The 26,163-nt window shown below is 54.9% G+C and overlaps 16 protein-coding genes across 16 annotated transcripts; 11 read left to right on the forward strand and 5 right to left on the reverse strand.

The window, feature by feature from the left end:
• Positions 1–522: 522 nt before the first annotated feature.
• On the reverse strand, positions 523–924 carry N656DRAFT_79623 (uncharacterized protein). The gene has a single exon (XM_064817502.1). The coding sequence runs from the start codon at positions 802–804 to the stop codon at positions 574–576; it is 231 nt and encodes a 76-aa protein (XP_064670438.1). The 5' UTR covers positions 805–924; the 3' UTR covers positions 523–573.
• N656DRAFT_79624 (uncharacterized protein) lies at positions 925–1,586 on the forward strand. The gene is made up of 2 exons (XM_064817503.1): positions 925–1,015; positions 1,080–1,586. The coding sequence occupies exon 2, from the start codon at positions 1,109–1,111 to the stop codon at positions 1,535–1,537; it is 429 nt and encodes a 142-aa protein (XP_064670439.1). The 5' UTR covers positions 925–1,015; positions 1,080–1,108; the 3' UTR covers positions 1,538–1,586.
• A 1,141-nt stretch (positions 1,587–2,727) lies between these two features.
• N656DRAFT_79627 (uncharacterized protein) lies at positions 2,728–3,756 on the forward strand. The gene has a single exon (XM_064817505.1). It carries the CDS (start codon positions 2,799–2,801, stop codon positions 3,573–3,575), a length of 777 nt encoding a protein of 258 aa, XP_064670440.1. The 5' UTR covers positions 2,728–2,798; the 3' UTR covers positions 3,576–3,756.
• Positions 3,757–3,910: 154 nt separating this feature from the next.
• N656DRAFT_708999 (NAD(P)-binding protein) lies at positions 3,911–5,107 on the reverse strand (the record flags this gene model as incomplete). The annotated part of the gene is made up of 3 exons (XM_064811559.1): positions 3,911–4,220; positions 4,425–4,767; positions 4,855–5,107. 3 exons carry the CDS (start codon positions 5,105–5,107, stop codon positions 3,911–3,913), a joined length of 906 nt encoding a protein of 301 aa, XP_064670441.1.
• Positions 5,108–5,530: 423 nt separating this feature from the next.
• N656DRAFT_79650 (uncharacterized protein) lies at positions 5,531–6,929 on the forward strand. The gene has a single exon (XM_064817535.1). It carries the CDS (start codon positions 5,902–5,904, stop codon positions 6,517–6,519), a length of 618 nt encoding a protein of 205 aa, XP_064670442.1. The 5' UTR covers positions 5,531–5,901; the 3' UTR covers positions 6,520–6,929.
• Positions 6,930–7,571: 642 nt separating this feature from the next.
• On the forward strand, positions 7,572–8,365 carry N656DRAFT_768417 (uncharacterized protein; the record flags this gene model as incomplete). The annotated part of the gene is made up of 2 exons (XM_064813623.1): positions 7,572–7,951; positions 8,014–8,365. The coding sequence occupies 2 exons, from the start codon at positions 7,572–7,574 to the stop codon at positions 8,363–8,365; spliced, it is 732 nt and encodes a 243-aa protein (XP_064670443.1).
• A 378-nt stretch (positions 8,366–8,743) lies between these two features.
• On the forward strand, positions 8,744–11,217 carry N656DRAFT_79860 (uncharacterized protein). Its single transcript, XM_064817781.1, has 3 exons — positions 8,744–9,266; positions 9,322–9,679; positions 9,770–11,217. Exons 1-3 carry the CDS (start codon positions 8,922–8,924, stop codon positions 11,059–11,061), a joined length of 1,995 nt encoding a protein of 664 aa, XP_064670444.1. The 5' UTR covers positions 8,744–8,921; the 3' UTR covers positions 11,062–11,217.
• On the forward strand, positions 11,218–12,365 carry N656DRAFT_79861 (uncharacterized protein). The gene is made up of 2 exons (XM_064817782.1): positions 11,218–12,217; positions 12,280–12,365. Exon 1 carries the CDS (start codon positions 11,374–11,376, stop codon positions 11,920–11,922), a length of 549 nt encoding a protein of 182 aa, XP_064670445.1. The 5' UTR covers positions 11,218–11,373; the 3' UTR covers positions 11,923–12,217; positions 12,280–12,365.
• A 108-nt stretch (positions 12,366–12,473) lies between these two features.
• Positions 12,474–13,341, forward strand: N656DRAFT_79949 (uncharacterized protein). The gene is made up of 4 exons (XM_064817876.1): positions 12,474–12,661; positions 12,719–12,769; positions 12,856–13,246; positions 13,294–13,341. Coding segments are annotated over exons 1-4 (483 nt in total). The 5' UTR covers positions 12,474–12,621; the 3' UTR covers positions 13,295–13,341.
• A 378-nt stretch (positions 13,342–13,719) lies between these two features.
• N656DRAFT_79864 (kinase-like protein) lies at positions 13,720–14,907 on the reverse strand. Its single transcript, XM_064817785.1, has one exon. It carries the CDS (start codon positions 14,762–14,764, stop codon positions 13,880–13,882), a length of 885 nt encoding a protein of 294 aa, XP_064670447.1. The 5' UTR covers positions 14,765–14,907; the 3' UTR covers positions 13,720–13,879.
• Positions 14,908–15,442: 535 nt separating this feature from the next.
• N656DRAFT_731338 (uncharacterized protein) lies at positions 15,443–16,989 on the forward strand. The gene is made up of 3 exons (XM_064812644.1): positions 15,443–15,945; positions 16,004–16,334; positions 16,393–16,989. Exons 1-3 carry the CDS (start codon positions 15,643–15,645, stop codon positions 16,560–16,562), a joined length of 804 nt encoding a protein of 267 aa, XP_064670448.1. The 5' UTR covers positions 15,443–15,642; the 3' UTR covers positions 16,563–16,989.
• N656DRAFT_779097 (GroES-like protein) lies at positions 16,840–18,590 on the reverse strand. The gene is made up of 5 exons (XM_064815130.1): positions 18,485–18,590; positions 18,099–18,307; positions 17,953–18,040; positions 17,724–17,881; positions 16,840–17,663 (listed from the first exon to the last, which is right to left on the reverse strand). The coding sequence occupies exons 2-5, from the start codon at positions 18,204–18,206 to the stop codon at positions 16,989–16,991; spliced, it is 1,029 nt and encodes a 342-aa protein (XP_064670449.1). The 5' UTR covers positions 18,207–18,307; positions 18,485–18,590; the 3' UTR covers positions 16,840–16,988.
• Positions 18,591–18,747: 157 nt separating this feature from the next.
• N656DRAFT_752982 (uncharacterized protein) lies at positions 18,748–21,033 on the forward strand (the record flags this gene model as incomplete). Its single annotated transcript, XM_064813049.1, has 4 exons — positions 18,748–19,168; positions 19,279–19,391; positions 19,428–20,625; positions 20,761–21,033. Exons 1-4 carry the CDS (start codon positions 19,109–19,111, stop codon positions 21,031–21,033), a joined length of 1,644 nt encoding a protein of 547 aa, XP_064670450.1. The 5' UTR covers positions 18,748–19,108.
• A 275-nt stretch (positions 21,034–21,308) lies between these two features.
• N656DRAFT_709093 (FAD/NAD(P)-binding domain-containing protein) lies at positions 21,309–22,613 on the reverse strand (the record flags this gene model as incomplete). The annotated part of the gene is made up of 2 exons (XM_064811564.1): positions 21,309–22,514; positions 22,566–22,613. The coding sequence occupies 2 exons, from the start codon at positions 22,611–22,613 to the stop codon at positions 21,309–21,311; spliced, it is 1,254 nt and encodes a 417-aa protein (XP_064670451.1).
• Positions 22,614–23,360: 747 nt separating this feature from the next.
• N656DRAFT_798064 (FAD/NAD(P)-binding domain-containing protein) lies at positions 23,361–25,235 on the forward strand (the record flags this gene model as incomplete). The annotated part of the gene is made up of 11 exons (XM_064817713.1): positions 23,361–23,459; positions 23,519–23,603; positions 23,667–23,707; positions 23,774–23,839; positions 23,933–24,061; positions 24,123–24,203; positions 24,270–24,448; positions 24,515–24,576; positions 24,644–24,722; positions 24,794–24,893; positions 24,963–25,235. The coding sequence occupies 11 exons, from the start codon at positions 23,361–23,363 to the stop codon at positions 25,233–25,235; spliced, it is 1,194 nt and encodes a 397-aa protein (XP_064670452.1).
• Positions 25,236–25,612: 377 nt separating this feature from the next.
• N656DRAFT_752984 (uncharacterized protein) lies at positions 25,613–26,155 on the forward strand (the record flags this gene model as incomplete). Its single annotated transcript, XM_064813050.1, is given in 2 exon segments — positions 25,613–26,049; positions 26,069–26,155. The coding sequence occupies 2 exon segments, from the start codon at positions 25,747–25,749 to the stop codon at positions 26,153–26,155; spliced, it is 390 nt and encodes a 129-aa protein (XP_064670453.1). The 5' UTR covers positions 25,613–25,746.
• Positions 26,156–26,163: the final 8 nt, after the last annotated feature.

Here is a 26,163-nt window from a genome sequence, read left to right on the forward strand (position 1 = left end):
ATCTTCTTCATTCGCGTGGTTGCGTCTGACGAATATCCAACGAAAGGATAGTCGGTATTCTGCAATGCCAAAGGCTCTCTGCATACATGACTGCAGTAGTGTTTTGCTAAATGAGCGAACGCAAACTCGATGACACCCGACTCCTTGAACGTCGGGATCGGGAATCGGGGAGTAGTGCGCCAAACCCTAACTCTAACCCTTGGATAGTGGCCCAATATTCTCCGAAAACCCCGAAAACCGCAGTTACGGTATCATTCAGATTCGAGCAAGATCAACTTTTTAAACTTTACCACCTCCAACGCCCACCTTACTTACAACATCCGATTGGATAAGTTGGCAGCACTGTCGAGACATCTACGAAGTTACGCCCAACCATTATTCCCACACCACTCTTTCTTCTTTAGCCCACCTTGTTACTGGCCGCCGACAAGATGTCAACCTCATCGGGTACGCTACCCGTTTCGCATATAGTCGCTGCGTCTGGCGACACGATTCTTACGTTGAATAACCCGAATCCCGTACTCGCTATATGGGTAGACGACATCGACCCGACCCCAAGCAATAGCGTCCCTGTCACATTCCGAGTCTCCTCACGAAGCAGCTATTACTGGGGGATGGAAGGAAGGATCCAAAAACAACGATGGATTCTACGAGATTATAACTGAGGGTTGGGATGCTGATGCTTTGCTCATCGTCTTGATTGAAATCCACGGTGATGATTCGATCATTCCACCACCAAGGAGGGCCAATCTCGAGACGCTGGGCAAGATCGCCGTGCTGCTCGATTATTATAACCTTTGGCATCTGAAGGCTATCTACCCTCGTGCTGAGAAATGGATCAAACGCCTCCTGAAATCGCTCAAGACGGCGTTCGGTAATGATGATCTTATCCTCTGGCTATGTGTATCCTGGGTTTTCGAGGACGAAATCTTTGAGGACGTTACAAAGCATGTTGTTCAGCATTTTCGAGGGAATTTCCAGCCACTCATCCTTCCAATTCCGAAAGAAATAATCGGTAAGCATCAAGCTTAAGGCATTTCACTATACCAGATATAGCAACTAACAATCATATTTCACAGAGAATATCGAGACTCAGAGAGAAGAGGCGATGTGGGAAGTTTTCACACTTTTACAGAACGCAAAGCTCAAGCTTCTTGATAGCGAGAGCAGCGTTGGTTGCTCGCCCGAGTGCCGCTTGCTTCAACTCGGCAGCCTTATCAAGTTCCTGCATGACCAAGGACTTCCCGAGAATCTAACAGCAACCACATCGTACGAGCACCTCAGCGTGATGGATCTCATCGAGGCCATCAGAGACATCAACTTACCGGCGGAAAATCGGCACTATCCAAGCCGCGAACACTGCGATTGCCAATTCACGCTCACCAGTTTGTTAGAGCCCGGTGTTAAGAAAGCTGCTGAAAACCTGGACATAATGGGTTTCTGCCCTGAGGATATCTACGAGAGTTACGGTTACTGTTCCTGGGAAGACCTTGATGCCAAGGATGTTGCAAGACCTCGGAGTGGAAGGGTAGTATAATGCTTGCAGCTTAGAAAGAGACGGCTGGGAGCTCTTAACAGAGACTTGTGCGCAAAGATCGTGAGATTCCAGCGGGAGCATTGGTCGGGTCTTGAACTCACGCTTTAGGGTCCAGACTTTCTGCCCACCTATCACTGCTGTGAAAGGCCGGCCCGAGGCTGAGGAAAGGGTCAGGGCAGCCAGCTACATCCACAGCACGTGGGTTGTGGTGCGGGGCTGTGTTACCTTTCTGGTGTGGAATTTGGATCATCGAATCGCCGTCGATTTTCTTAACCAGCGCGTCCTGGCTCTTGCTCATTGAGATGATCGGAGCATTGGACTGAAATGAGCGAAAAAATTCGATTGGAAAGAGCAAGGGCTCGACAGGGCCAGATTCGAAGCCCTGACAAAGTTGCTGCGACTGCGGCATCATGGCCAAGTCGAAATGCCTACCCGCTTCGATGATGATGAGGATGATGATGATGCCCAACTTGTTCCTAAAACGGACTGCAGCTCAGTCAAAGTCTTGCCGCCCACGGATCTCGAAGCCAGTCGTTTGCGCGGCGGCAATTCCTAGACAGGCTCGCCGAGTTGATCGCCAACCAAAAAGGTGGCAGACATGTCGCTGCGACGGCCATGCGCGTTGACCCAGACAGCGTCAAGGTCACCGTCGCCAGAAACGACGGATTTCGGCCGACGGACGGAGAATTCCTAGAACAGGTCCAGTCACTGTTACGGCGTATTGCAACAGTAACCCACGATTATGGAAGCAAGGACGCGCTTTGGGCCGCGCTCCTTAGGCGGAGCGAATCCAGGATTGAGGACTACCTCGTCGATGTGAGGCAGCTCCTCAAGCGATACCAACAACACCATGACACGAACCACCAACGAGCCCAAACTGTCAACCCTTCTTTGGGCTCGGAACTCAGCGAGCTGTGCGTCGCCGTCTTTGGCCAGCAGTCATCGACGGCAAGCAGAGACGATGCGTTGGTCACACGCGCCCACGCAATTCACAAGATGTTTTCGTCCGGGGATTTCGAGAGCTTGGGGTTTCCCGCCAGAGCTAATCTGAGAACCGCCCTTGGTTATCTCGGGAGGCCGAGAACCTCGTTCCACGTTCTGGTCGCGGCCGCAGAGAGGCTGGAGGGCTTTGCCGATATTCGGATCGGCGCCGTCGCCGGGGGGGGGGGGGAGGCCCATCGAGGGGCTTATTCCCTGGGCAAAACAAAACTGCTTTTTCTTCATCGCTTTACTGCTCGACTCAACCCACCCTCCGCCGACGATGCCAAACCTCGACCTATGGTACAACTTCGGCTTCGTCGTGTGTGAGAACCTACACGCCGAGAGGTCCCTGGCGGGCCTCTACATGCACATGCTGCTCGGCAACAGGCCCACCCTGGACTACTTCGCCAGCCTAGGAATTACGCCGATGGACTTCCCGCCCGCCAATCCCCCGACCTGTCCGTTCGAGCAGTTCTGGAAGGCGTGGGAGGCAGGGACGCTCATGGACCTCTTCGACACGTACGGCAACCGCGGGCTCCTAACCGCCTGTGGCGAGTCGATCGATTTGTTGTTCCCTGATCTGAGGGAGTTCCTCTCGTACCCCGGGGGGCCTGAATCCGATATGAGGTTTCCGCGCCCGTCGGTCTGGCGACTGAGACAGTTCCTGGCCATCGAGGGGGCAAATGTGCTGACTGTGGCGCCCACTATCTCCCGTGCGGCCATCGAGTATGGCTTCAAACCGGGACTGGATGCCAGGACACGACTGGAATTGCATGCCTTCTACACGAGTATCTTTCGGCGGGGCGTCCGAACCGGGGAAGTCGATGGCGCGCTAAAAAGGGGGAAGCTCGACGAGGTGGCTGATCGGTGGTATGGAGAACCGGTCCCGGAACGTGTGCGGGTGGTGCTGAGGGCGGTATCGGGGGCTGGACGGACCGTCTCTGCCAATCTCGGGGATGGGCAGAGTCGCGATCATGACATCCAATATATGTGGAGGTTACGCTATGGGTACGGCCGGGGGGAGGAACATGGTGAGGAGAGTCCTTTAACCGGCTGAGATCACGGCAGCGGAGAAGATCAAAGTACATGGAGAGAACTGAGCGAGTCTTCGGGGAACGAGAAGAGGGGCTGGTGTACAATGCAGTAGGGACCGACTTTGGATTCATTTCCCAAAACGCTATCGACCCCAAAAACAAAATGGCGAAAATATATGAAACGACACGGACGGTCCCGTTTCGCCCAAACACCGCTTCAAGTTCTCCATCGCGACACCTCCCATGGTGTACAGTCGGAGGTTGCGAGACTATCACGGTCCAAGAGGGTGCTTAAAGATGGTTTTGAGGGAAAGAGGGAGGCCCTCCAGTATCTACGGATAAACTACCAAGCAGTTCCCTAAGCGAGATCCTCAATATTCAGCCTCACGGTCTCTTCCAAGCTAGTCCAGCCGGGCCTGCCCATATCTCTGAGCAGCGCCTCGGTTCGCGGAGCCCGAACAATGTCGCTCTTATCGAGCTCGGCCTCATCGAGATCCCTTGGAAAGGTCTTGCCGGGGTACAGCTTCTGCATGATACGCTGGATACCGCGCCAGGTGAACGGACTGGCGTAGGCGAATATGCGCTCACCCTGGACGTCCGGATGGATGAGAGCCGCAACATGGAGGCGGGCGTTATCTTGGACGTCGACAAAGAAGTCTAATGATTTGCTCGAGTTAGTCGAGTGGCCATTAGAGGGGGGAAGGCCGCTTACATTGGGGAGCTCCCGCGACAACGTCCAAATTGCCCTGGAACAGGGCCTGAATCATGAAGGAAGTCGAGGGGTGGCCTTGGGCAACCGGGTCCAGGCTCTTGCCCATGTTCATGCTGGGGAGAACTGGTCACTCTTCGTCAGCAGCAGCACCGAAAAAGACACCAGACGTGTCTGACCTGTGTTGAGGACAAAGTGCGGCTTGTGCTCCTCATGCCACTTCCAAGACTCTCTCTCCATCTCCATCTTGCTCGCCGAATAGACGGCAAATCCGCGCTCAGCCGCATAGGGCGGGGGCGCCCAGGCTTCGCGGGTCACGTCGTCATTCCACGTCTTCTCGTCGATGGTGAGCCCAACGCCGGGCTTCTGGCTGGCAGCTGAGGTGCACGACGACGTGAGAACGAAGCGCTTGACGGCGGGCTGCTTTGCCGCCGCATTCAGCAGGTTGAGCGTCCCTGCGACCATGGGAGTGATGACTTGGTTGGGGTCAGGGTTCATGGTGATGTCTGAGGCGGCGTGCACGATGCCGGAGACGTCTGGGAGCTTCTTGTCAGTGCCTACGGGCGGGCAAATAGCCATGAGCACGATCTTACCATCGAGCAGTTTGTCAAAAGCGCCTTGGTGGGTAATGTCAGGGACCTCGATGAGTCTGAACCTTCCCTCGCCGTGTTTACCGTCGAACAGACGCTGGACCCAGGCGTTTTTGGCCGCATCTCGAGTCGTTCCGGTGACAAGATAGCCTCCGGCGAGTAGCTGGTCAGCAACATGGCTGCCAAGAAAGCCACTGACGCCGGTCACAAGGACGCGGGAGCCAGGCGACAAAACGGGCTTGTGGATGGGCGACATTGTTGCGTCGTGGATCGTGATGTGCTGCTGATGTGCTGGTTGCTGAACTCCAGACCTGCCTGACTACAGACCACACTCCCTTCTGCTGGCGGACCGGAGCTATATATACTGCCTCCTCCAGACACGCCAAGGACCGTAACGCTCGCTTCATATTCTGTGGTGTTTCGCCTTTGCCATCAAGACTGCTGTTCGGACGGTCAGACCAAGTTCCTCGAGGCTGGTTGAGTCTGGTTCGGACCCCGAGCCTCAGCGAGGCCGATGTGAACAGCATTTCGAAACATTGCCTGCTGGCAAATTGGCCAATTGGGCCTGATTCGCAGCCTCGCAGAACGGAATTTTACGAGAGCTGACTTGGGGCATTCTGCATTGCATCGTGATAGTCGCGATGGGTTAAAAGTTCCGGGTCGATGCCATTGACCACTTTAAAAGCACACTTGTGGCTGGTTGGTCGATTTGGAAGCCTGCTCCTGCCGAGGTCGATTTGTCAATTCAGTTTGATTGGTTAATTTGACAACCAGCTTCGCGAAAATCGGCCGAACACGGGCTGTCACCACCCCGGCTCGGGCCCGGGCTGACAGATGTCATCCCTCCCTGATGCTGCCATCTCAACTTCTTTAACTTTATTTTTGACAATCAGTATTGGACGTGCCAATTTTCGTCGCCAAAGCACCCACCCACCCATTCACCATTCCTCACTTTGTGTTCGCTCTCTTACTCCGCTGAGCCCAATTGGAGGTGAGTCGTGATTGGCCATACCTGCTCTACCACATGCGAGCGAAGGACAAGAGTCAAATATGTTCGACACCCCGGAATCCAGATGGCGGGCGCTCCAGACTCGCAATCGCCTCGCAGCTTCGGCCTTCCTGTACGGTGTCACGACCACTCGCATCTATTGCCGCCCGGCATGCCCCTCACGCCTCGCCAGGCAGGCCAACATCGTCTTCTTCGACTCGGCAACCGAGGCCGAGTCCGCCGGGTTCCGACCTTGCCGGCGCTGCAAGCCCTCGAAGAGCGACTTTGAGCCCAAGACGGTGCAGCATGAAAAGGCCGTCCGCAAGGCTTGCAACCTGATCGACGCTGCCGGAGGGAGGCTTACCCTGGACAATCTGGCCAGCAGCGTCGGCCTGTCGCCCAGATATTTTCACGGCATATTCAAAAACGCCATGGGCGTCACTCCGAGCGTCTACGCTATGAGGGTCAGGAAGGGAAAGACGGTCCGCACGTTGCAGAGTGGCGACAAGCCTGAGGAGGCATGCACGGTCAATAGGGCGCTATCATCAGGTACCGGTCACGGTAGGAACGGAGGGGAAACTCGGGAAAGTGTGCTATCAGGTGGGATTAGCCCCAGTGGCTGGCCACAGAATGTTGCTGACTTGGGATTTACAAAGAAAATATGTTTCGATCGACGTTGATGGAGATGCCGCCGAACCAGATACCAGCTGATCCAGGAGTCCATGCGCTCGGCTGTACTAGCTTTGAGTGTTTATTTTCCAAAGACATCGACGGCTGTTTCCCGGGGTCAGAACTTCTCACGAGTCAGGATGTCCTCGAGGACGACCCTGACAGCTTGGACGACAACGGGCTTATGCTTTATTTATTCGAGCATGGAGTACCTCATGACACGGGGATTACGACTGACCACGGCATACCTTATTCTCCCCAGCTTCCTGGCACCCTCTCATCCCGTTGTGATCTGGCTAGCAAGTACTCTTGAGACCTGGCTCTCTGAAAGCACTGCTAAGGAAGTTAAAAGGGGTTTAGCCTATAACATGTAGGTCGGCATATCAGCAGGGCTGATACGGAGGGGGTATGCATGTGGGAAAGGAGAGCTGAGCAGGGCTAAACATAGGAAGAGACCGAGGCGAAGAAGGAAACACTCCTTAAATGGTCGATAGGGTAGGAACGGGAAGCTTTCACCCCCTTGCTGGGATCTGATAAAATTGAAGGAGCTAATCGCTCAATACAGTCTAGACTACCTGAGTTTTGCAAGCGAGCATCAGCGCTAGCCACAGATGACAGGATGATTGCAATGCGACGTCGCACATCACAAGTCCGAGCTACTCCTAGGCTGCGAGGCAAAGCCCCTTCCACCAGGCGACATGCTCTTGGCGGACTAGGGTTTGGAAATCCCATCCCGACAAAGAGCGAGCTGACCATTCAGAGGGGCTAATCCAACAGTAGAAGCAATTCTAGCTGGTTAGGTTCCATTTCCTACCCCTTTTTAAGGCCATCCCTAGTTTGAAGGATCGTGGCTCACATGCATCTAACGTTCAGCCATCGCCTCATCACAAATGCGCCATGGTAGAAGCCTCCATTCACATGTATATAATATCATACATCATGTCCTGCTGTAGGTAGGAGCCTGCATCCAACACGCCAACAACCGGACCTAAGCCTTACCTCAACTGCCACCTATACCTACAATCCGACAACTGCCAAGTGGAACCATACAATCCGGACGAAGATGCAATCCCACCTCGTCTGGGCACTTCTCTGTGCCTTTACCCCGGCGCTTGCCCAGGACACACCCACTGCAGTGTGGCCCTTGTGGAACCCTACACCAGCCACATCCGATGTCTTCAATATGCTAGCCATCGCGACTCCGACGAACGAGGTAATAGCACCATACATCCAAGCTTCCGTCGTAGCCTACACTACTGGTCAGGATCGTGTAACCTACTCCATCGAGTGTAATGGACCCAACCCCACACAGCAGCCTGGTTGCGATCTCCTCCACAAGGCGGCCGTGACCGTTGGACCAAACACCATGATGATCCTGATCGGTCGCGTGGACTATGTTACCGACGTGAACTCGGGTTCAACCACGGAAAGCGCACAGACTATGTAAGCTCTTGCATATAGTCATTGAAAGCATTTCAACCTTAACTAACAAACTTGTACTGTAGAATCGGCACGGCCGACTGTGAGCTCCTCCCGGCGCAGACATCGGCAAACTGCAGGTGGACAACGACCGACATCCGGACGGCCTTGTTGATCCGAACATCCGTCACGGCCACTGTCACCGTCTCCTCCACAGCCATGACCGTGTCCAGGTCTTCTTCGACAAGCTTCGCCAGTGCCGCCCAGCATACCGTGCCAGTCAAGGTCATTGGCGGCCTCGAGAAGGTGCCTCCGCACCTGCGGCCTGGTGCTACCGTTACTAGTACCTCGTCGTCGACCGGTGCGGCTCCGAGGCCTACGCAGCAGGCTGTGCTGGCTGGGGTTGCAGCTGTTGTTGGAGGGATGGCACTGGTGTAAGGGGTGGGGAAGAAGGGACTTTGGTTTTTGAAAGAGTGGTTGAGAATACGATCTCGTTGACGTGTAAGGTTAATTCCCATACTTCGTACATCCCGGCCGTTTCTGTTGTTCATGTTAGGACCTTGGTTAAGTACAGATAATACTATTAGAGTTACCACCTACTTCAGTTGGTGCTCCTTATACGAACGAGTGAAGCGCCTAAATAATGTATATCCCAACAAGAGGCTAGCTTAACAACGGAGTCGATATGTGGGATGGGAAGGCGCCACACTTGGTTGATTTGCTCTACAACCGGGAAGGCGCAACCCAAAGCCAAGGTGACAACTCAAGTGCCTTATGTACGGCTTGCTGTCGTCACGTGTGGCTGCCTGGGCGGGGTACTCACCCACCTCAGCTCGTCGGTCGACTCCAGTTCCAAGATTCTTCAGACTGCTGGGTTGAACTTTAACGTTTGGGCAGCTGGATACGAGTTACGAACCTCCGCGCTCAAACACCGCAGCGCCTAATTGTTCCTAAAGCTCCCTGCCTTGACAGTCCCTTGACTCCTGCATTCACGATGGCGCAACAGGCAGGTCAGACCAAAGTCCCGACAGGTTTGCCGCCTATTGGACCCCTGATCCAGCAGGATGAGACCTGGAAGGGTGCCTTGGAAGCAGTCAGCAAGTCAACCGGGCGGCCTATTGCAGTGCTGCTGGCGTCTCCCGCCCATCCTCGAGATATTGCTGCGTATCTTGCGTCTCTCAAGGAAGCACGGAAACAGAACAGCCTGTCAAGGACTTGCCGTGCCGTTACCGTTTGCATAGATGGAATCCGGAGGCACGAGAAGGCCCTTGACATGTTTGCCCAGGCTGGCGGTATGCCCGGTTGCCTGGCCTGGGAATGTATCAAGTTCGCATTGGAGGTGAGTTATTTCATGGACAACCAAGGGACAGATCTGATAACTATATACCTTGAAGTTGTCGTACGGCTATGCCAAAGACTTTGAGCACCTTGTCAGCGCCATGGCCGACATTACCAGCTGGCTTGAGCCTGTCTCCATTGAGGCCAGCACCTTCAAGGACTCCGGAGTGGTTTCCCGCTGCCTCTTGGAGATCTACACCCACATCATTGTCTTTTGGACCAAATGTGTAGACTTCTTTTCAGCATCCAAGTTGAAGCGGCTTTATAGTGCCTTCAGGGCAATTTGGGCAGACTACAACAGCGAGTACGAGACTCTTCGGGCGAACATTGACCGCTCGATCAAGATGCTTGTCACCGCGGCTGCGGCTGAGCACCATCGACAGTTCAAGCAATTCGAGGAGAGGTTGGATAGATGTGAGTTTCAGGCTTCTGAATTTATGATTTGTCGATTTTAGGTTAACTACTGGCCGGGATGGATGCTAATGTACAATGCATGACATGTAGTGGCCATGTCAGAGCGACAGCTGGTCCGAGAAAGAGACATCAATCACTGGCTGGCTCCGCCGGAGGATGTGGCTCACGACCTCAACTTTCAAGTGACGGATCTAGCTAGCAAATGCTCTGCCCGCTTCGGCAACACCTGCGAATGGATCACTGACGATCCTCAGTACAAGAAATGGTCAAACTCAACGTCAAGCACAACGCTATGGATCGAGTCTGGTCCGGGAACCGGGAAGACGGTCTTGGCCTCCTACATCATCACCCATCAGCTGGCCTTATCGAATCAAAGGTGCTTCTACTACTTTTTTCGGGGCACTGACAGTTACCTCAGTACACCACTTGCGGCTGCGAAATGCCTCCTGAGCCAGATATATTTGCTTTGCCAGCGCGAGCACCCAACTATGACCCGGGAATTTGACCTGCTCGCAGCAGCAGTTATCGAAGACGGGTACACAAAAAGCAAGTCGTTTGACAGAACCTGGAGCATCTTTGTCTCGTTTGCTTCATCCCTCCCGGGCGGCTGCGGAGTCATCATTGACGGTCTTGATGAATGTTCGCAGCCAAAACAGTTCCTTGACTCACTTCTTGCGCTCTCGGCTGGGTGCCCAATGCCCATCAAGATAGCCGTTACTTGTCGGTCATCCACAATCAAGCTCGATGACAATAATACCGTCGACGTCTTGAGTCTGGGCTCCAATCATTATGACGACATTAGAAAGTATACCACGCACAGGGTCTCAAATTTTCCAGTCCAGATCCCTCCCGAACTCATGGAGACTGTTGTGCATCGGTTGAGTAAGAAGCATAATGGAATGTTTCTTTGGGTGACGCTCGTTCTTGAGGAGCTAGAAAGCATGGTCACTGTCGAGGAGCTGAAACGAGCATTGGACGATCTGCCCAAAAAGCTGGACGAAGTTTACGACAGGATCATAAGGGAACTAGACAACAGGCTAAAGAAAGCGCAACGCCGACTTTGCCAGAAAACTCTCATATGGCTATGCGCATGCCAACGCCCAGTACAACTCGATTGGTTCTACGAGGCGCTCAAAGCCGAGTATCTTGAAGAGGGCTTCCTCATTAAACGTCAAGATCTCGCAGATTCTATTAAGATGTCCTGCGGTCCGCTGGTAGTAATCCGAGGGGACGAGGTCGCTTTTGTACATTTCACTGTCAAGCAGTTTCTGGAAACATGTGCCGAGACACGCCATTCCCTTGCAGGATTCCAAATACGGCCGATAGAAGCCCATCGCCATATCCTGCGGGTGGCCCTATCCTATGGATATATCTGGTGTTGAAGCTCGAGCAATTACCCCTGGAATTCGTCTTTTGGGACCTTGAGTCCTTAACGGAGACACTGGAGTCCCAGCAGCCTTTCGTGGATTCACAAGAAGACTTGGACGCGCTCGTCGTCTCTCGTGACTGGTGTGTTCTCTTACACTACATTCTTTTTGAGTATGGAGAAGCCCTCCTGAAGGACTCCCTCCTCCCCTGGTTATCGGTCCCGTCCCTGGCTGCGAGGAAACATCTCTTTCCCACTGTCGCTTGGATTCGAGACGAGGACCGGGACCCTCCTTGCCGCATCTTACCCGATCCTTTCCAAGTGCGAAATGCAGTGGAGATACCTACTTACCGTCAACTACTTGGCAATATATCGAAGTCACCAGGCGGCCGGCATCAGCGTTCTCCTATCACCGAAAGGTTGGGACTATTCCACTATCACGCAAGTCTTGGGGCTTTTGTCTTCGCCGACTACTACCTCCTTGACAAGCCGCAACTTTGCATTCAGGATGTTTGATCGGGAAAGCAGCTGCGACCAGTTACGTGCAAGAGGTCGATTCCAGGGTGCGAATCTGGAGTTGCAGGTGCCTACCCCTGGAACAACGGACCTGTCCTCCTTGATGCCGCCCTCTCACCAGACGAGCTTAGAGTCGCTTGCGTCTACCGCTCAAAGGACGCATACCACTTCTTCACCTGTGTGTGGGAGCTTCACCCACATAGAGGTATCTTTGGCCACGAGACTGCTATGGGTGGGGAAACTTGGGCCCGGGTTATCTTTCAAGCAGAAACTTACCAGCCGGTTTTTAATGGCTCCGCACGACATGTTCTCTTTGCGGACAATAGCTGTATCTGGTGCCCGGCAGGACGCGTGGACCTGAGAACAGGCGTGGCCACTAAGTTTGCTATCGACTTCTCTGAAGCACTCGGAAGACAAGATGGGCTCGCTGCCGCTGAATCGAACAGTCTGTCGTTGTATGGCGTTGGAGACTTCATAGTCTTCAATCCGCACAGGGCGGCTGCATGGCATACATACTATCGGTATACTGCCTCGGGGACGCTGTTGGGTGAATTCAAGAAGCCTGATTTCACGAACCTCGACAGCTTTCCCCATGAGTATGATCCTTGGAGCAGCGAGATCCTGCAGCTAGATCCCTCGGGCAGATTTCTAGTGTGGTTCAGCATAGACCTATCCAGTTTTGAGATCAGGAGAGCTGACCTAGAGGATACACTAACAGGGGCGACAGTGGAACTCAAAGGCCCTATTCCTGACAGCAAGATAATATTCGTACCCAAAGCCAAGCTGGCGGTTGTTGCAGCCTGCAAGCTGGGTCTTCTGGGTATTGAACTCACTACGTGGGACCTGTCATCAAACACCGCCAAGCCGAAGCAGCTAGCCTCCAAGTCGTTTCGGGATGAACTCTGCGGGCTTTGTGCATCCGAAGACGGCGAGTTGCTATTTCTAGTAACTTCAAATCGCATTATATCTCGGTTCACTCTGCCTGATCTGCAGGAGCAAGACGAGCCTCTGGGATACCGGGGGAACCATAGAGGTGATATCAAGTTTGTTGTGTCCTCTGATGGGACGGAATTGGCCAGCATTCTTGCGGATCCAACGGGGTGAGTGTGCATAACGATAATCCGACTTTGAGCATCGGACTGACCGTCTACTGTCAGTGTCAGGATCAAGATTTGGAGTCTCGACAATTCGAATGGGCGCGAGTATCGGTATGAGCCGCGCGAGATCGTCGGGCCTCTGTCGATGAAATTCATCAGTCCTAACCTACATTGGATTTTCTTTTGCTCCGAGTCAGGGCAGTATGACAAAAGTATTTGGCCGATTCATGGATCCAACTTCAGGCCCGATCAGCCGGAGGCTGAACAGCAAGCCACTCCAATTCAGAAGCAAACGTTGGACTATGAAATATGTACTTGGTTCTCCGATATCCTTAGTACAGGGACCCCGAGAAGGATGAAGTGGTCGGAGGGTGCATCCACATACTTTAGTCCATATGGGCACTACCTTCTCATCTCCTGGGATTCGTGTCTTGAAGGAAACCTCAACTCCGACATACGAGTATGGACAGAGCCAGATCTTGACAAAACCAGCTATCCCAGGTGGAAGTGCGTGGACATTGTGGGCCCTCCGGAATTCGCTTTAGAGGCCGCAAAGATCCTGGTCAACCTTGTCCCGGGAAGGCCTTGGTGTGTTCTAACCTACTGGGTCAGGAGTAAGTCTGACCTGCCCGAAGAGATATGCGACATATACTGTATCCTTCTGGATCTCGAGGAGGGCAAGTTTACACAAACTTGGCCCAAGCGACCTTGAGGTTCGAGGCACATCAACTCAAGTCCTCAAGTCTGTGGAGTCGGAATCTGGCGGCGATCCTAGGACGCCCTGGCTCGTCTGGATGAAACAAGTCGAGCGATCTGCCGAGCTCTCGCATTGCGGGGGATACATTGTCCTCACCGCGACCGTCGGGGGTTCCCGTTGGCAGACAGTGCTGGACCTGCCCATCTCCGACTACCGAATGTCCCGGGGACTCCCACCTCGGGTCGCCAGGGGGGATATTCTTCATGTCATTGGCCCCTCGAGAAGCTACTGGAGAGATCATTGCTACTGGACGTCGATCCAACAACAACGCGTGCTTCTCCACCGAGCGACGAGCAGTGCCGAGAACGGGAACCAATTCTCTAGCCTGAGTGTTTTCACATCTTGGCTGTCGTGGCTGCTAGCTTTGCTGATGGTTCTGCGTGGCTCATACTGCCGGAGTCCGACGACCAGCCGTCGAAGATCGTAATCACTGTTACGGGGGAATGCGCGGAGGTGATGCAGCTTCAGGAATGCTGGGGCAATTTCACGGCCATCTTGGATGGTTTGGAGCACAAACACGGGGAGAGAATGCTACCGGTAGGTTGAGGGCAGGCTGGTAGCTCCTCGTGGAAGTTAGCCTTCAAAGCCTTCAAATCCGCAATAACTTTCTGCGCCGTTGCATAAACCTCGTCCCAGCAATTCCGGATGATCTGTGCAGCCACGTTGCCGTCCAGTGATGGAAATTCATCCCGGGCATACCTAGCATCTACTTCGTTGTCTTCCAGATCAGCAAACGGTCTCTCCCATGCAATAATCTCATACATGGCCGACCCAAGGCTAAATAGCTCCCTCTTCATGATCGGCACCTCGTCGTACGCCCTGCCCCGCGCAGGCAAGTGATAGCGAGTCTCGTGTGTCTGATCCCACTCAAAGTCGGCTCCCTCGAGCAGAGCGCCCCCGAAATCCCCGAGCTTCACTCTGAGTTCGTCGAAGACAAAGATATTCGTAGCTGACAAATCGCACGCCATGACGCCCCGCGAGTGCAAGTAGCCCAGGCCTGTAGCCACGTCGAGCGCCATCCGGAGGCGGGACAGCAGGGTAGGGGGGTTTTTGGCCGTCTGGCGTATGAATGTGCGCAGGGATCCCAAGGGTGCCATTTCGAGACGGAGTGAGTGGATTCCCGGATGCACCTCTTGGAGACCGAAGCACTCCAGAATCTGGTGGTGCCGCCCGAGGTGCTTGTAGATGGTGGCTTCCCGTGCCAGTCGCTCCTCGCAGGATTCTCCGTAGTCAAATACGAGGTTTCCGCCACACCATACCTGATGGCCCTTGAGGACTGTCTTGTTGTCCGTGGTCGTCACATAGCATGTTGTGCCGACTTTAATAACTCTTGGCTGCACGTGTTTCATGGTGAGTTCAATTGGGAGATTGGGAATTGAGCTGGGCGTTGCTGGGTTCCACCTGACTCCGAGCTGAAGCAACCGGTTGATTGTACGTGCCAATGTTTTTCACGTTGATTCGGGAAGCAATGAGACAAGAAAAGAAGGACGGAAATAGAGTGTCGACTGTCGTGTGCGACGTGTGGCCGCCTTCGGTGTTGTAGCCTTGGGCTTGCAGGGAGCCAGACCCTGCAGGCTGCAGCCAACCAAGAGTGGCCCGGCCACGGACATTACAGTCCCCCCCTTGTTTGTTCGTTAGCGTGGTGCATGCGGTGGATCTAGACAAGAAAAGGGAAAAGTGAGGTCCAGGTTGAAGATCCAGGGTGGAAAAAGTCGAAGGTTATGTAAGCCCGGAAAGGGTTCGTGGGCCAGATGCGCGTGGTTCGATTGGACAAAGTTCCTGTATCTCTGGGTTGTGGTTGGGTGGAAAGAATGGGGGAAGTTCCGCGCTAACAAACAAACAAGGGCTGAACTGTACATTGGACGGATAGTATTTATTCCGCCCGAAGCGCTAATCCGAAGTGCGTCCGTCACGTGTGTAGCACGTGGCGTAGGATTGGTAAAGGTTCTGGAATTGGTCACGTGATCACGTGCCGTAAGAACCGCTGCCCCGCGTCCCATCATTGCCCACGCTTCCACGCGTGCTGGCACTGCTGTGTAACGATTCCTTCCTTTCTGGGCCTGGATTCTTCGACAAACGGATGGCTTAGGTACTCCAAACATGCTCCTGCACGAAATCGTCCGCCCCCTCATTGCAAACGCTTCCACGCGTTCCACGGAACGATTTTTCTTCAGATCTTCCTCTGAACAGATGACCTACCCCAAACGTGCTACTGCCCAAGATCGTCATGGACTATGAATGCGGCACCTGCGGTAAGGTCTTCCCTGCTGGTTGGCGAGCTCGGGAGAACCACTGCCGCGCAACCGGCCATGAGCCGCCCGACTTCGAATGCGAGAGATGCCCTCGATGGTTCCGCAGCTGGCAGGCTTGCTTCCAACATATGAGCGCCAAGAACCACTTCGCTCTTGAATGCCACATCTGCGATGAGACCTGGCCGACAGAAGAAGATCGAACCACTCACGAGAACGAAGACCATTACTACTGCGCAGACTGCGATCGCAACTTCCGCAACTACAACAATCTCAAGATGGTTAGTATCAACCCTCTCTTGTCATCGGTAGCTTGGACTTTGGGGTAACCTGGCGTAGCATCTCCAGTCGCGCATCCATAGAGGCGAGCAGATGGCCTGCCCCTTCTGCAAGAGATGCTTTACCACCTCAACCGGGGTCGCCCATCACCTTGAGTCGAGCGCGTGTCCCAATGCTCCCCACATCAACCGAGACACGGTTTACCAGGTCATTCGGTCAAGGGACCCTCACGGCGCCATCTCAAAGAAGTTGCTTACATGGCAAGGGTCCGACCAGACACGGTACGAGGCCACTGGCCGGTCCTGGAATGGATGTGCCTATGAATGCTATTTCTGTCACCGCGAGTTCGGCAAGTTGCAAAGCCTCACCCAGCACCTGAACTCGCCCGCTCGTAAGTCTCTCCTCTCATTAACTGCATTTCACCTGATTAACAGATTGTTCCTAGACAGACCAGCAGGAGCTTGATCACTGTCCAAACAGGGCCTGCAGGATGGACTTCAAGACCTTGGCCAGCGTGATCAATCGCCTAGAGAGCGAATCGTGCGGATTCATGCGCTTCGAGGCCGTCCAGGGGAAAATGGGGAACGTGCTGCGCGGCGACCGCCTCCTGACGTTCTGACCGCGTGATGAACCGGTACCGCTCCTTAGCCTGTCTCGGACCCAGACGCGGTAACTATATGGGCAGTGTGCTGCCGCTACATGCCTAGAATGGCAGTAAGAGGCGCCTGAGAGGAGTCGCTTTGGCGAACAAATTTGTGGCTTGTTAGGAATGTGGAGGAAAGGATACTGATACCGGACACATCGGACCTGGGCGAGGGAACGCTCACGATGTACGTAAACATACTGGCGTTAGGGCGCATATCAGGGCAAGCTTATTGCCCCACCTCGATTCTTCCGGTTCTGCCTACGAAATGCATCTCGAGTATCCGTGTTCGGTATGTGAGTCCTGTCGCTAGCCTTTCTTACTGTCCGAGTCCGCAATGCTCCAGTGCCGCGGAGAACTCGTTCTCTACTTGTTCCCCTCTCGCCAACATCTAGCAGCCCGTTATTCCAAACCCGGGGTAATAACCAACCTCTCCCCACTAACCGCCCCTTTATGCAGCAGATTCCACGCCTCCTGAACCTTTTCCAACCCCCCGATCCTCGTTACAGGCACAACCCTCAACTTCCTCTCCTGCAGCGCCTGCTCAAGATAATCCCACCACAACCACTCGGTAGAATCCTTATTCTTCGGATCAAGATAGTCATCGACATACTGCGCAAACTTGCCCTCAACCCCCACCGGCAGCGTAACACCGGGCCTCAACCCCATAGTCGACAGGAACGACCCCCCGCCGTGCGCAGACAACACCCTCCCCAGCACGACCTGGTCCGGCGCTGCGTCGGCTGCTGCAAGCACGGCCTTGAACGGGCCCAGCGCGATTAACTCGTCCGAAACGGTGGCTGAATTGCGGTCGACAAAGTGTGCGGCGCCAAAGGAGCGGACGAGTTCCGCGTTGCGTGCCGAGGCGACGCCTACCACGGTGTAGCCTGCTTCGGCGGCGAGCTGGGTTGCGTAGGCACCGAAGGACGAGGAGGCGCCCCAGATGAGGACTTTTCCGTCCCTTTTTGGTGTGGGTGGACCTGAGGGCTTTTCGAGGCCGAGGTGGAGGAACAGAGCGCTTGCCGCGCCGTAAAGGTTGGAGACGGCGGCTGCTTGCTCGAAGGGGACGTCTCCGATCTGGAATTGGATGTTAACGGCTGACGGTTAGGAGGGCAGTTGGACGAACAGATTGCTTACTTTGGCTGTGAGCTCCTGGGTCGTCAGAGCGTATCGCTGGTAGCCCCCGAATCTGGAGTCGTTGCGGATGGTTCCGGCGCTGTTTGTGACGATGCGGTCGCCGATCTTGAATCGCGTGACGGCGGAGCCCACATTGACAACGACCCCTGAGAAGGACACTAATGGTTCGCGGTTTAAGCATCAGGCACGCTTGGGAATCAGATCCATTCGCGGAGGGAATGGTACTCACGCCCAATGATGGTAGGATATTTCAGCGGGAATGGGAGTACCCCTTCCTGGATCTTGTACTCGGCGGGCTGGACCGCAACAGCCTTCACCTGCACCACGAATGAAGTCAGTCCTGCGCTGCAGGTGATATTTGCATCACTCGCTCACCTCGACCAATAGTTCGTTGTTGTCTGGGACGGGAGTATCTGCGGGACCGACTTCCAGCTGCTTCCCGACGCCGGGAAGCCAGGCTGCTATGTTCTGGGGTGATGTCATTCTGGATATGGGCACGGATGAGTTGTGAGAGGTCGCACCCTACGCTTGGATGTGTGAAGAAGAATGGAGGAGATGCACATGAGTAAGGTAAGATAAGGTACCTGATTCTACAATTAGTGAGTGCCTGACTATACCCCGCTTACGCAGTACACAATGCTGGTCCCGGCACTTGCTGCTTCTCGAACATCATGAGTAAGGCAGCTATTACCAACTCGACCACTGCAGGGCCTAGACTTGCGCGGCCATCTCTGGTGCCCGAGGGTATCCATCGCGCTTACCCAACCTCGCCGTTAGTGTAGGCGATGATGTTTTATGCTACGGTTGTAGTGCATTTACGCTTATTGCAAAGTGGGGGTCGCCGAAGAAATTCGGGAAGCGCTAAGCTCGTCGCTAGAGGTAGGAGCGACAGGGTCGCGGAATCTTCCCCAAACAGGAAAAGACGACGTCGGAGATAAGGTGGGGTCTGGTGGGGCATCGGCGACAACGACGACGACAAGCATCCAAGCAGCGACGTCCTCACCACATTCACCCGCACGCAAGGCCTAGATCTGCTTGAAGCTCTGAGTATCATGACGGCTAACAGCGTCCGCCAAGGAATATTCCTCTTTGAGCGTGATATCGCCCGAGTTTGGCGCCACGCCTAGCGCTGACTAAGTTTGCACGCGAGACAACTTCAGACAAGATAGTCGTTAACGAAGGATCGCGACTCGGAGATATGCTGCGGGGTGAAGCCGGACTCGAAACCTTGAAAGGCCTCCCGAGACGCCATAAAGGGCTGCAGCTGCACATCTCGCCTAATGGGGACTATTCGGGCTGGTCTGGCTTTTTCTGGGTCACGTCAATCACACGGTCACACGGAAAGCTGAACAGGAAGCAACCCATGAATACGGGAGATCGACGACATGGTTGGAGTGCCAGGGCGCTCGCAGGCTTGCTCGACATGCCGCGAGCGGAAAGTCTCTGTGAGTGCGACACACCAACCAATTCCTTGGTAACCAATTATGTACCGGGGTAGTACGAGGTCGGAGGTATAGGACGGGACACGGGTTGACTCCAGCCGGGGACTTTGTAGTGCGACGCGGCGAAACCACACTGCAATCGCTGCGTGAGGACAGGCCGGCAATGTGGCGGCTACCAGCGTCCGCGCGTGTTTGTAAACCAATTCTCCGAGACGCAGACGCCTCTGTCCCTCCCTGCAGATGATACCTTGGGCTTGGGCAGCGGCAGCAACATGAAAAAGCCACGGACACGACGACATGCCCCCAAATGGGCCGTGTACTGCGCTCCCATACCCGGCAGCGACACGGTAACAATGTCAACAGCCTTGACAGCCGCAGCCCTGCCTAAATCGCCCGACCCACACCAGCCGCAGCAGCACCAGCTCATCGCGCAGCTCATCCAGGCCTTCTGCCCTCCCATGGACCCGACGCTGCGGCCTAGCGAGCGGATCCACCACTACTGGGTGCACTGCCTGCCGAGCATCCACGGCCGAGGCTTCGCAGTGCTCGACAAGGCCATCATGACGCTGTGCGCGGGGTTTCTCGGCCGCGTCATGAGCGATGAGTGTCTGCAGCAGCGCGCCATGACCATGTACGGCGAGGCGCTGCGCGGACTGTCGACCGTCATGGCGGCGCCCAATTTCGTGGCCAGCGACAGTCTGCTGGCAGCTGTTATGTGTCTCGGCATGGCAGAGGTGTACTCGGCCCCGACGCAGCCTGCGCAGGACATCGGATGGGCTAGCCACAACAAGGGCGGCTGCGAGCTGCTCGTGTCGAGGGGGGCTAGTATTTTGCAGAGCGAGCTAGGCCGCGGCCTGCTGCTACGCTTCCGCGTTACTGGGGTATGGACCCAACTTGTCTACGAACCGCATCGTGCTATACTGAATTCTGGGTCTGGAACCCCCACAAAACAGCTTTATACAGCCGTTGGCAAGCGAAAACCGTTTCCCTTCGCCGACCCGCAGTTAAGACAGATCTCCAAGGCGGCCAATCAGAATTATTACGACAGCCTTATCGACGCCATGGTCGACATCCCCGGGCTGCTGCACGATCTTGACACCTTGCGCCAAGGGGTCTTTATCTCCAAAGACGACCTGCAAGACATCCTAGCGCGCAGCAAAGCGACGACGGCAGGCCTCGGCGCGTGGCTGGTCGAGTTTCTAGCCGAGAACCGCTCGGCGTATCACTGCGTTTGCGTCGACAGACCACGCCCACGCCCACATCCAAGAGGTGACCGTGCTTATGATGATGTCGACCTGTTCCCCCACGCTGGCGCGTTCCGCTTCCAGAATCTCCTGGCCGCCCAGGCCGTGACCCATTTTTGGGCTGCTCTGGTTGTGCTGGCGCGGTGTGTTGCCGCGTGCCAAGCCCTGAGCAGGGGCAGTGCGGACATGGACTTGGAGAGGGAGGTTGACGAGGAGGTAAGGGATGCGTGCATGCTGTTGTGGGAGTGTGCGGCGCCGTCTTTGCCCTTGCCGGGGGTTTCATCGTCGTCATCACCATCGTCTTCATCATCATCGTGGTCGTCGGCAGGGTCATGGCAGGGGTATTGGGAGGAGGCAATCGTGACAGATCCTCGAGTGCTTGGGTGTTGCTTCGCAGACATGATCTGCTCTACCGCTGGGTACTTTACAGCGCGGGAGCGAGGCATGTCTGGACCGATCATCCTGTTGTTCCCTCTGTGGATTGCCAAGGATATGTACGCGAACATGCACGACGATATGGCGAGGCGCAAGGAGGCGTTTTGTCTGGAGGTCTTCAGCGGGTTGGCGGCAAGGGGGATGAAGATTTCGGATGCGTTGATGAGTTTGTCTACGAAGACTCCATAAAGGGGTTGGTGGTGTTGGCACAGCCTGGATGCAACGACCGGGTCAGCACCTATTGGTCGGCAGCGTACCTGATATGCTTCAGGGGTGAGATCAACTGTTCTCAAGTTAAAATACACACAACAGCTCCCTCGTCTCTACGCTCCCATCGGCAAAGGGAACAGAGCTCGGTCTTCGGGTGAAAGCTGAAAGATGAACTAATCCCATTTGGGTTTCATTTCAGCGAGGTTTGGAACCGACCCCTGAGTCTTGGCGGTCCGTGAAAAGGGGCACCGGGCTCATTGTCGCGTTGCCTCTCGGTCCATCCACAACCGCGAAAACTCATCTCCCACATTCACTCCGTACAGCCAGAACAGATCCGGCTGTTCCCCAGCATTCCAGTAGTGCCCGGCTGGGAGCTTCTCCCGCTCTTCCTGCGGCAGTCGGTTGTTGCCCAGCTGCAGAGTCAGCGTCTTGACTTTCTCGATCCTCTCTCCGCGCGCCTTCTCCCAAAACTCCAGGGCCTTTCCCATCATTGCCTCTACCCGTCTAGAAGAGAGGCTTGCGACCAACACCGCCAGGGTACACGCATCCTCAACCGCCTGACACGCACCCTGCCCCGCAGTCGGCGCAATCGCGTGTGCCGCGTCCCCGACGAGCACCACCCCCTTCCCCTGCGACACCCAGCTGGGGATGTTGGGCAGCGCGTAGTACGGCCAGATGGAGATTGCCGGGTCGCGCTCCAGTTCAAGAGGGTGCAGACTCTGCCACTCCCCGACGCCCTGCTGCCACAATTCGAAGAGCCGCGCCCCATCCTCCGCCAGCGCGGACCACCCGGACCTGTCCTGCTCAGGATACCGTAGCTGCGTGCCCACGACTACCTCGGAGCCGTCGAAGCTTTGTGGCAGCATCAGAAGCGCACCTGTGCGGCCGTGGAATATAGCTGGTAGAGAGCGTCGTGGGTCCTCTTGTTGCTGGTGGGTAACCAGCGACAAGGCAAGCTGGCCGGAGTAGACGGGCGCATACTCCCGGCCCGGACACACGTAGTCGCGAAGCTTGGAGTGAATGCCATCCGCTCCAACGAGCAGCGTCGCGCGGCCAGTCGAGCCATCGACGAACTGAAACGTCACGCCCGCAGGAGTCTCCTCCACCACACCCGAGATCTGCTTTTCAAAGTGAACCGGGATCCCTCGCTCCGCGGCGAGCTTTCTTAGCTCGGTGACGACGATATGCCGGTGGATGCGCATGGCTTGGTATCCGTACCGCGCCGTGCTGCCCATCAGGAACTCGCTGGTCGTCTGGCCGGCGGCGTCCTTGAAGAAGATGGTCTCGAAGTTGAAGCCAAGATGCTGGATGCGTGCGAGTAGGCCGATTTGGTCGAGGATGCGCAGCGCGTTGGGCGCGAGCATCAGAGCGCCCCCGTCAGGCGAGGCGGTGCTAGCGCGGAGCTCGTAGACGGTGCACGGGATGGAGTTTTGCTGGAGGAGCAGGGCGAGAGTGAGACCCTGGTGCACTCTCGTTAGTGGGCATAGCCCGGGAAGGCTGTGTGCACATACTGCTATTCCAGCGCCGGCAATGGCCACGTGAAACCTGGCTTGGCTCATAGTGAGCCGCGTGCTGTGCCACTCCTGTCTTGGCTGGGGTGTAACTGGGGGTGATTCTCTTGGTGCACCCAGCCTAGCGAGTTGCCGGTTGACTTGATCTACTGGTTGATCAAACCTCGGGGCCAAGGCTCATTAAAATGAAGAAGCGAACCTATCTTCCGGTATCAAGACGGGATTGGAGACGGAGAACTCTAGCATCTTCGCCAAGCTGAATGCTTACATGACCTTATGTAGTCCGCCCCAAAGGAGAAGCATTGCACCGAGTACGGCACTGGCATTCCAGCTGGTGGAGTTTGAAGGATACCTATGAAAAGCCGTTGTTAAAAGCCGTTGCCTAGCCCTATGATCTATCTAGCGCATAGCGCTTACTTAGCTCGAGCTCTCCCCTGTGCAAGTCCATGCGGTGAGGCTTAGCCTTATCGCCGATCGCCCCTTACTCAGGGGTCATGCCCGACTGAGAAAGAGTTTGCGACCCTGTAAGGGGACCACCGCCCTGAAACGGTGGCAAATTCCGAGTCCGAGGAGCTGGAGTCAACATGAAGCTGACATAACAACTGGTATATGTCTGCCGTTGTTATATCTCCCCATTACCACCGCAGCGGAGACGATACCCACCCGTCCCTCTCAGCTTTTCAGCAAGCTACCAGACCCTGGCTCGTCCACAACCAAACGTCCTCATCTTCCCCTACTCCAGGCTACGCTCCATCACCACTTACTCATCACCCCTCACCTCTTACATTTCCTGCCATGTCTGGACAGACAAGTTTGAACGTCAGCATCGTCGGCGCTGGTATCGCAGGTTTGGCTGCAGCCATCGCTCTCAGACGTGCGGGCCACGTGGTGACGGTGAGGATGCTTTTTCATGCCATGTCAAGCGTGTTGGAGGCTAACGTCGGATGTCACAGATCTTTGAGAAATCCGCCTTTGCCCGCGAGGCTGGCTTTGCCGTCTCCATATCCCCGAATGGCACCAGAGTATTGAATTCGTTTGGTACGTCAGAGAGCCGCTCCTGATTGCGTCTTTTTCTCGCAAGCTAACGCTGCTACTTGACAGGGTTTGACTATGGCCGTGCTAAAGCTCTGGATTGTACTAAGGTACGAGCAGGGTTCCTATTGCTAACGCTGGATTCAATCCGCAATCGATGCTGATATCATAGTCAGGTCGAGGTCTTTGACGCCCGCAGTCTGGAGGCCCTTGTCGAAATTGGACTTGATGATCATCTCAAGGTACGGTACTCATCATACCTCCCGCATAAGTTTCCCTTCGTGTTCATAATGTTCCGTTTGCATGCTAACCCACCGCTTTCCTTTGCCAAACAGGAGATGCAAGCTCCGTGGGTAGTTTTGTTCCGACCAGATCTCCACCAGGAACTGCTGCGTCTCGTGTTTGAGGACGACGGGCGAACCGTCGTGCCAACGCTCAAGCTCTCCGCAAAAGTGGTCTCGGTGGTAGGTTGCCTCGGCTTGGAAAACCCGAAAAATAAACCGTTTGGCTAACAGTGAATACAAGGATATCGAATCAGCAACACTCACATTGGAAGACGGTTCCACCTATGCGGCCGAGCTGGTGGTGGGAGCTGACGGCGAGAAGGTATGGTAATCACCCAGCTTGGACTGTGTCCACGAATATGGTAGTAGTAGCTGACACATCTTGCAGTCCGTCGTACGGTCAGCGGAGGGATTCAAGGGTACCGGGGCGGTCGGTGATAGCCCTTTCAAGATCTTCCGCTGCATGATTCCGACCAAAGAGTTCGAAGAAGATGAGGTTCTCAGGCCATTCCTGGATAAAAAACGGCAGGCACTCTCGGCGTATACCGATGGGATCAAGATCATGACGTGGTGGGGATGTAGAAAGTAACTTACCTCCTTTTTGTTTGGGCTGTCACTTGCTGACCTTCTCAGCGGAGAACTGCAAGACCTCGAATTAGGGTACCTAAGGCTCGACGAGACGGGCTCCCCCAAAGGTAAGTCAGGCATCTTCCATGTCGGTTGTCTCGGCCTTGTCTCTTTACTAATACCCAATACATACAGACTACAAAGATGAGGTCCTCAGAGAGGCGTTGCTCTCGGAGTCTAAAACTTACCATCCAATTCTACATCGGGCTCTGAGGTTCGGAGGACTCCAAGCCAATTCAAGTTGTGGGCTTAGCTAACAGGTCTTATCTTGGATCCTGCACTTAGCAAAGCCAAAAATGTCTCCAGCTGGGACATCAACTTCAGCACCCCCCCGCTACACTGGACGCGAGGGAAAGCGGTTCTGATCGGTGATGCGGTCCACTCTGTGAGTCGTTTTCACATTCATGCCCCTGAAACCGACTCGTGCGCCACATCCTGACACCAAGCCCACAAGATGTTCCCAACCACAGGACAAGGGGCATGCCAATGCCTCGAGGACGCCGCTGCCCTTGGTGTGTTCCTAGAGAACCTGGATTCCAAGGCGGATCTTGCAGGTCGTCTGTCACTTTTCCAGAGCTTCCGCCGCAAGAGGGTAGTCGCTGTCCATGCCACATCCGGCTTCCTGCCTGGCCAAGAGAGCCGCATCACCGAGCAGATGGCGAAGCTCTTGCCAGGAGGAAAGCCCCTGTCCAGCCCGGTGGATACAATTGAACTGTCGAATCGGTAGGTTTGTCTGTGTCTACCTTTAGTTGTTTTACGAGACTTGGAGTGCTAAAGTCAGCTGCTAGATTTGATGTCATTACTGAGAGTAGGAGATACCTCGAGGAACACATGGCGCTTCCTATTCCATCGGCTCTTTGAGAAGTCACAGTTTTGTGGGAATGTGACAATGGAGCTAAGGGGTATAGATGATGAAGAGTCTCAGGGAGTTATTATACTAGTACTAGTAAATTACTACCCCTAGTACAGTGCAGGTGGCTTGCGGCTGAATTTGACGTCCGGCCGCAAATATGCACAGCCCGCCCGGCGCCCTCAGTGACTCAGCCCCTCGCTGGGAGGTGTTAAAGTTCTCGCCCCCCCCATGCCTCAATCTCAATTTCGTCAGGTAATGTAGATGATGACTTACAAGCAATTTCGAGAAGCCATCGGCCCCTTATTCTGTTCAAAACCCCTTCCACCTCCTTGGTTCCTCGCACCAATAGACTCAGACTGTCAAGTGTCTTTGCAAGGAGTTTAGGATGGAGTCTCAAAAAGTGGACGCGTTTCAGTATAGACCGCTAGCAAAGGACCGCTGCGAAATCCGGCTTGTCAGGATAGTCAACGTCCAGGAAGACCCAGGAAAGGAAGTCATCATGCACCTCCAAGTCTTCAGCTCACCCCTCGACGAGGCCGGGCCGTACATTGCTGTCTGGTATGCCTGGGGCGATCCCACGCCTACCAGCAAGTTAGTTTGCAACAATGCGGCTAATTGGGTGCCCGAAAACACCTTCTGGACCCTCTACACCATCTACCATTCCACTCAGCGAGCCTCAACCAGAGCTGTACCGACCAGGCGAGCAGGTCACGCTTTGGATCGACGCTCTCTGCATCAACCAAGCCGATGTCGATGAGAAGAACATCCAAGCCCCCTTGATGGGACGGATCTAGAGTCAAGC

The sequence above is a fragment of the Canariomyces notabilis genome (assembly GCF_033297395.1).
Source record: "Canariomyces notabilis strain CBS 508.74 unplaced genomic scaffold N656scaffold_10, whole genome shotgun sequence".
Classification (NCBI taxonomy): domain Eukaryota; kingdom Fungi; phylum Ascomycota; class Sordariomycetes; order Sordariales; family Chaetomiaceae; genus Canariomyces; species Canariomyces notabilis.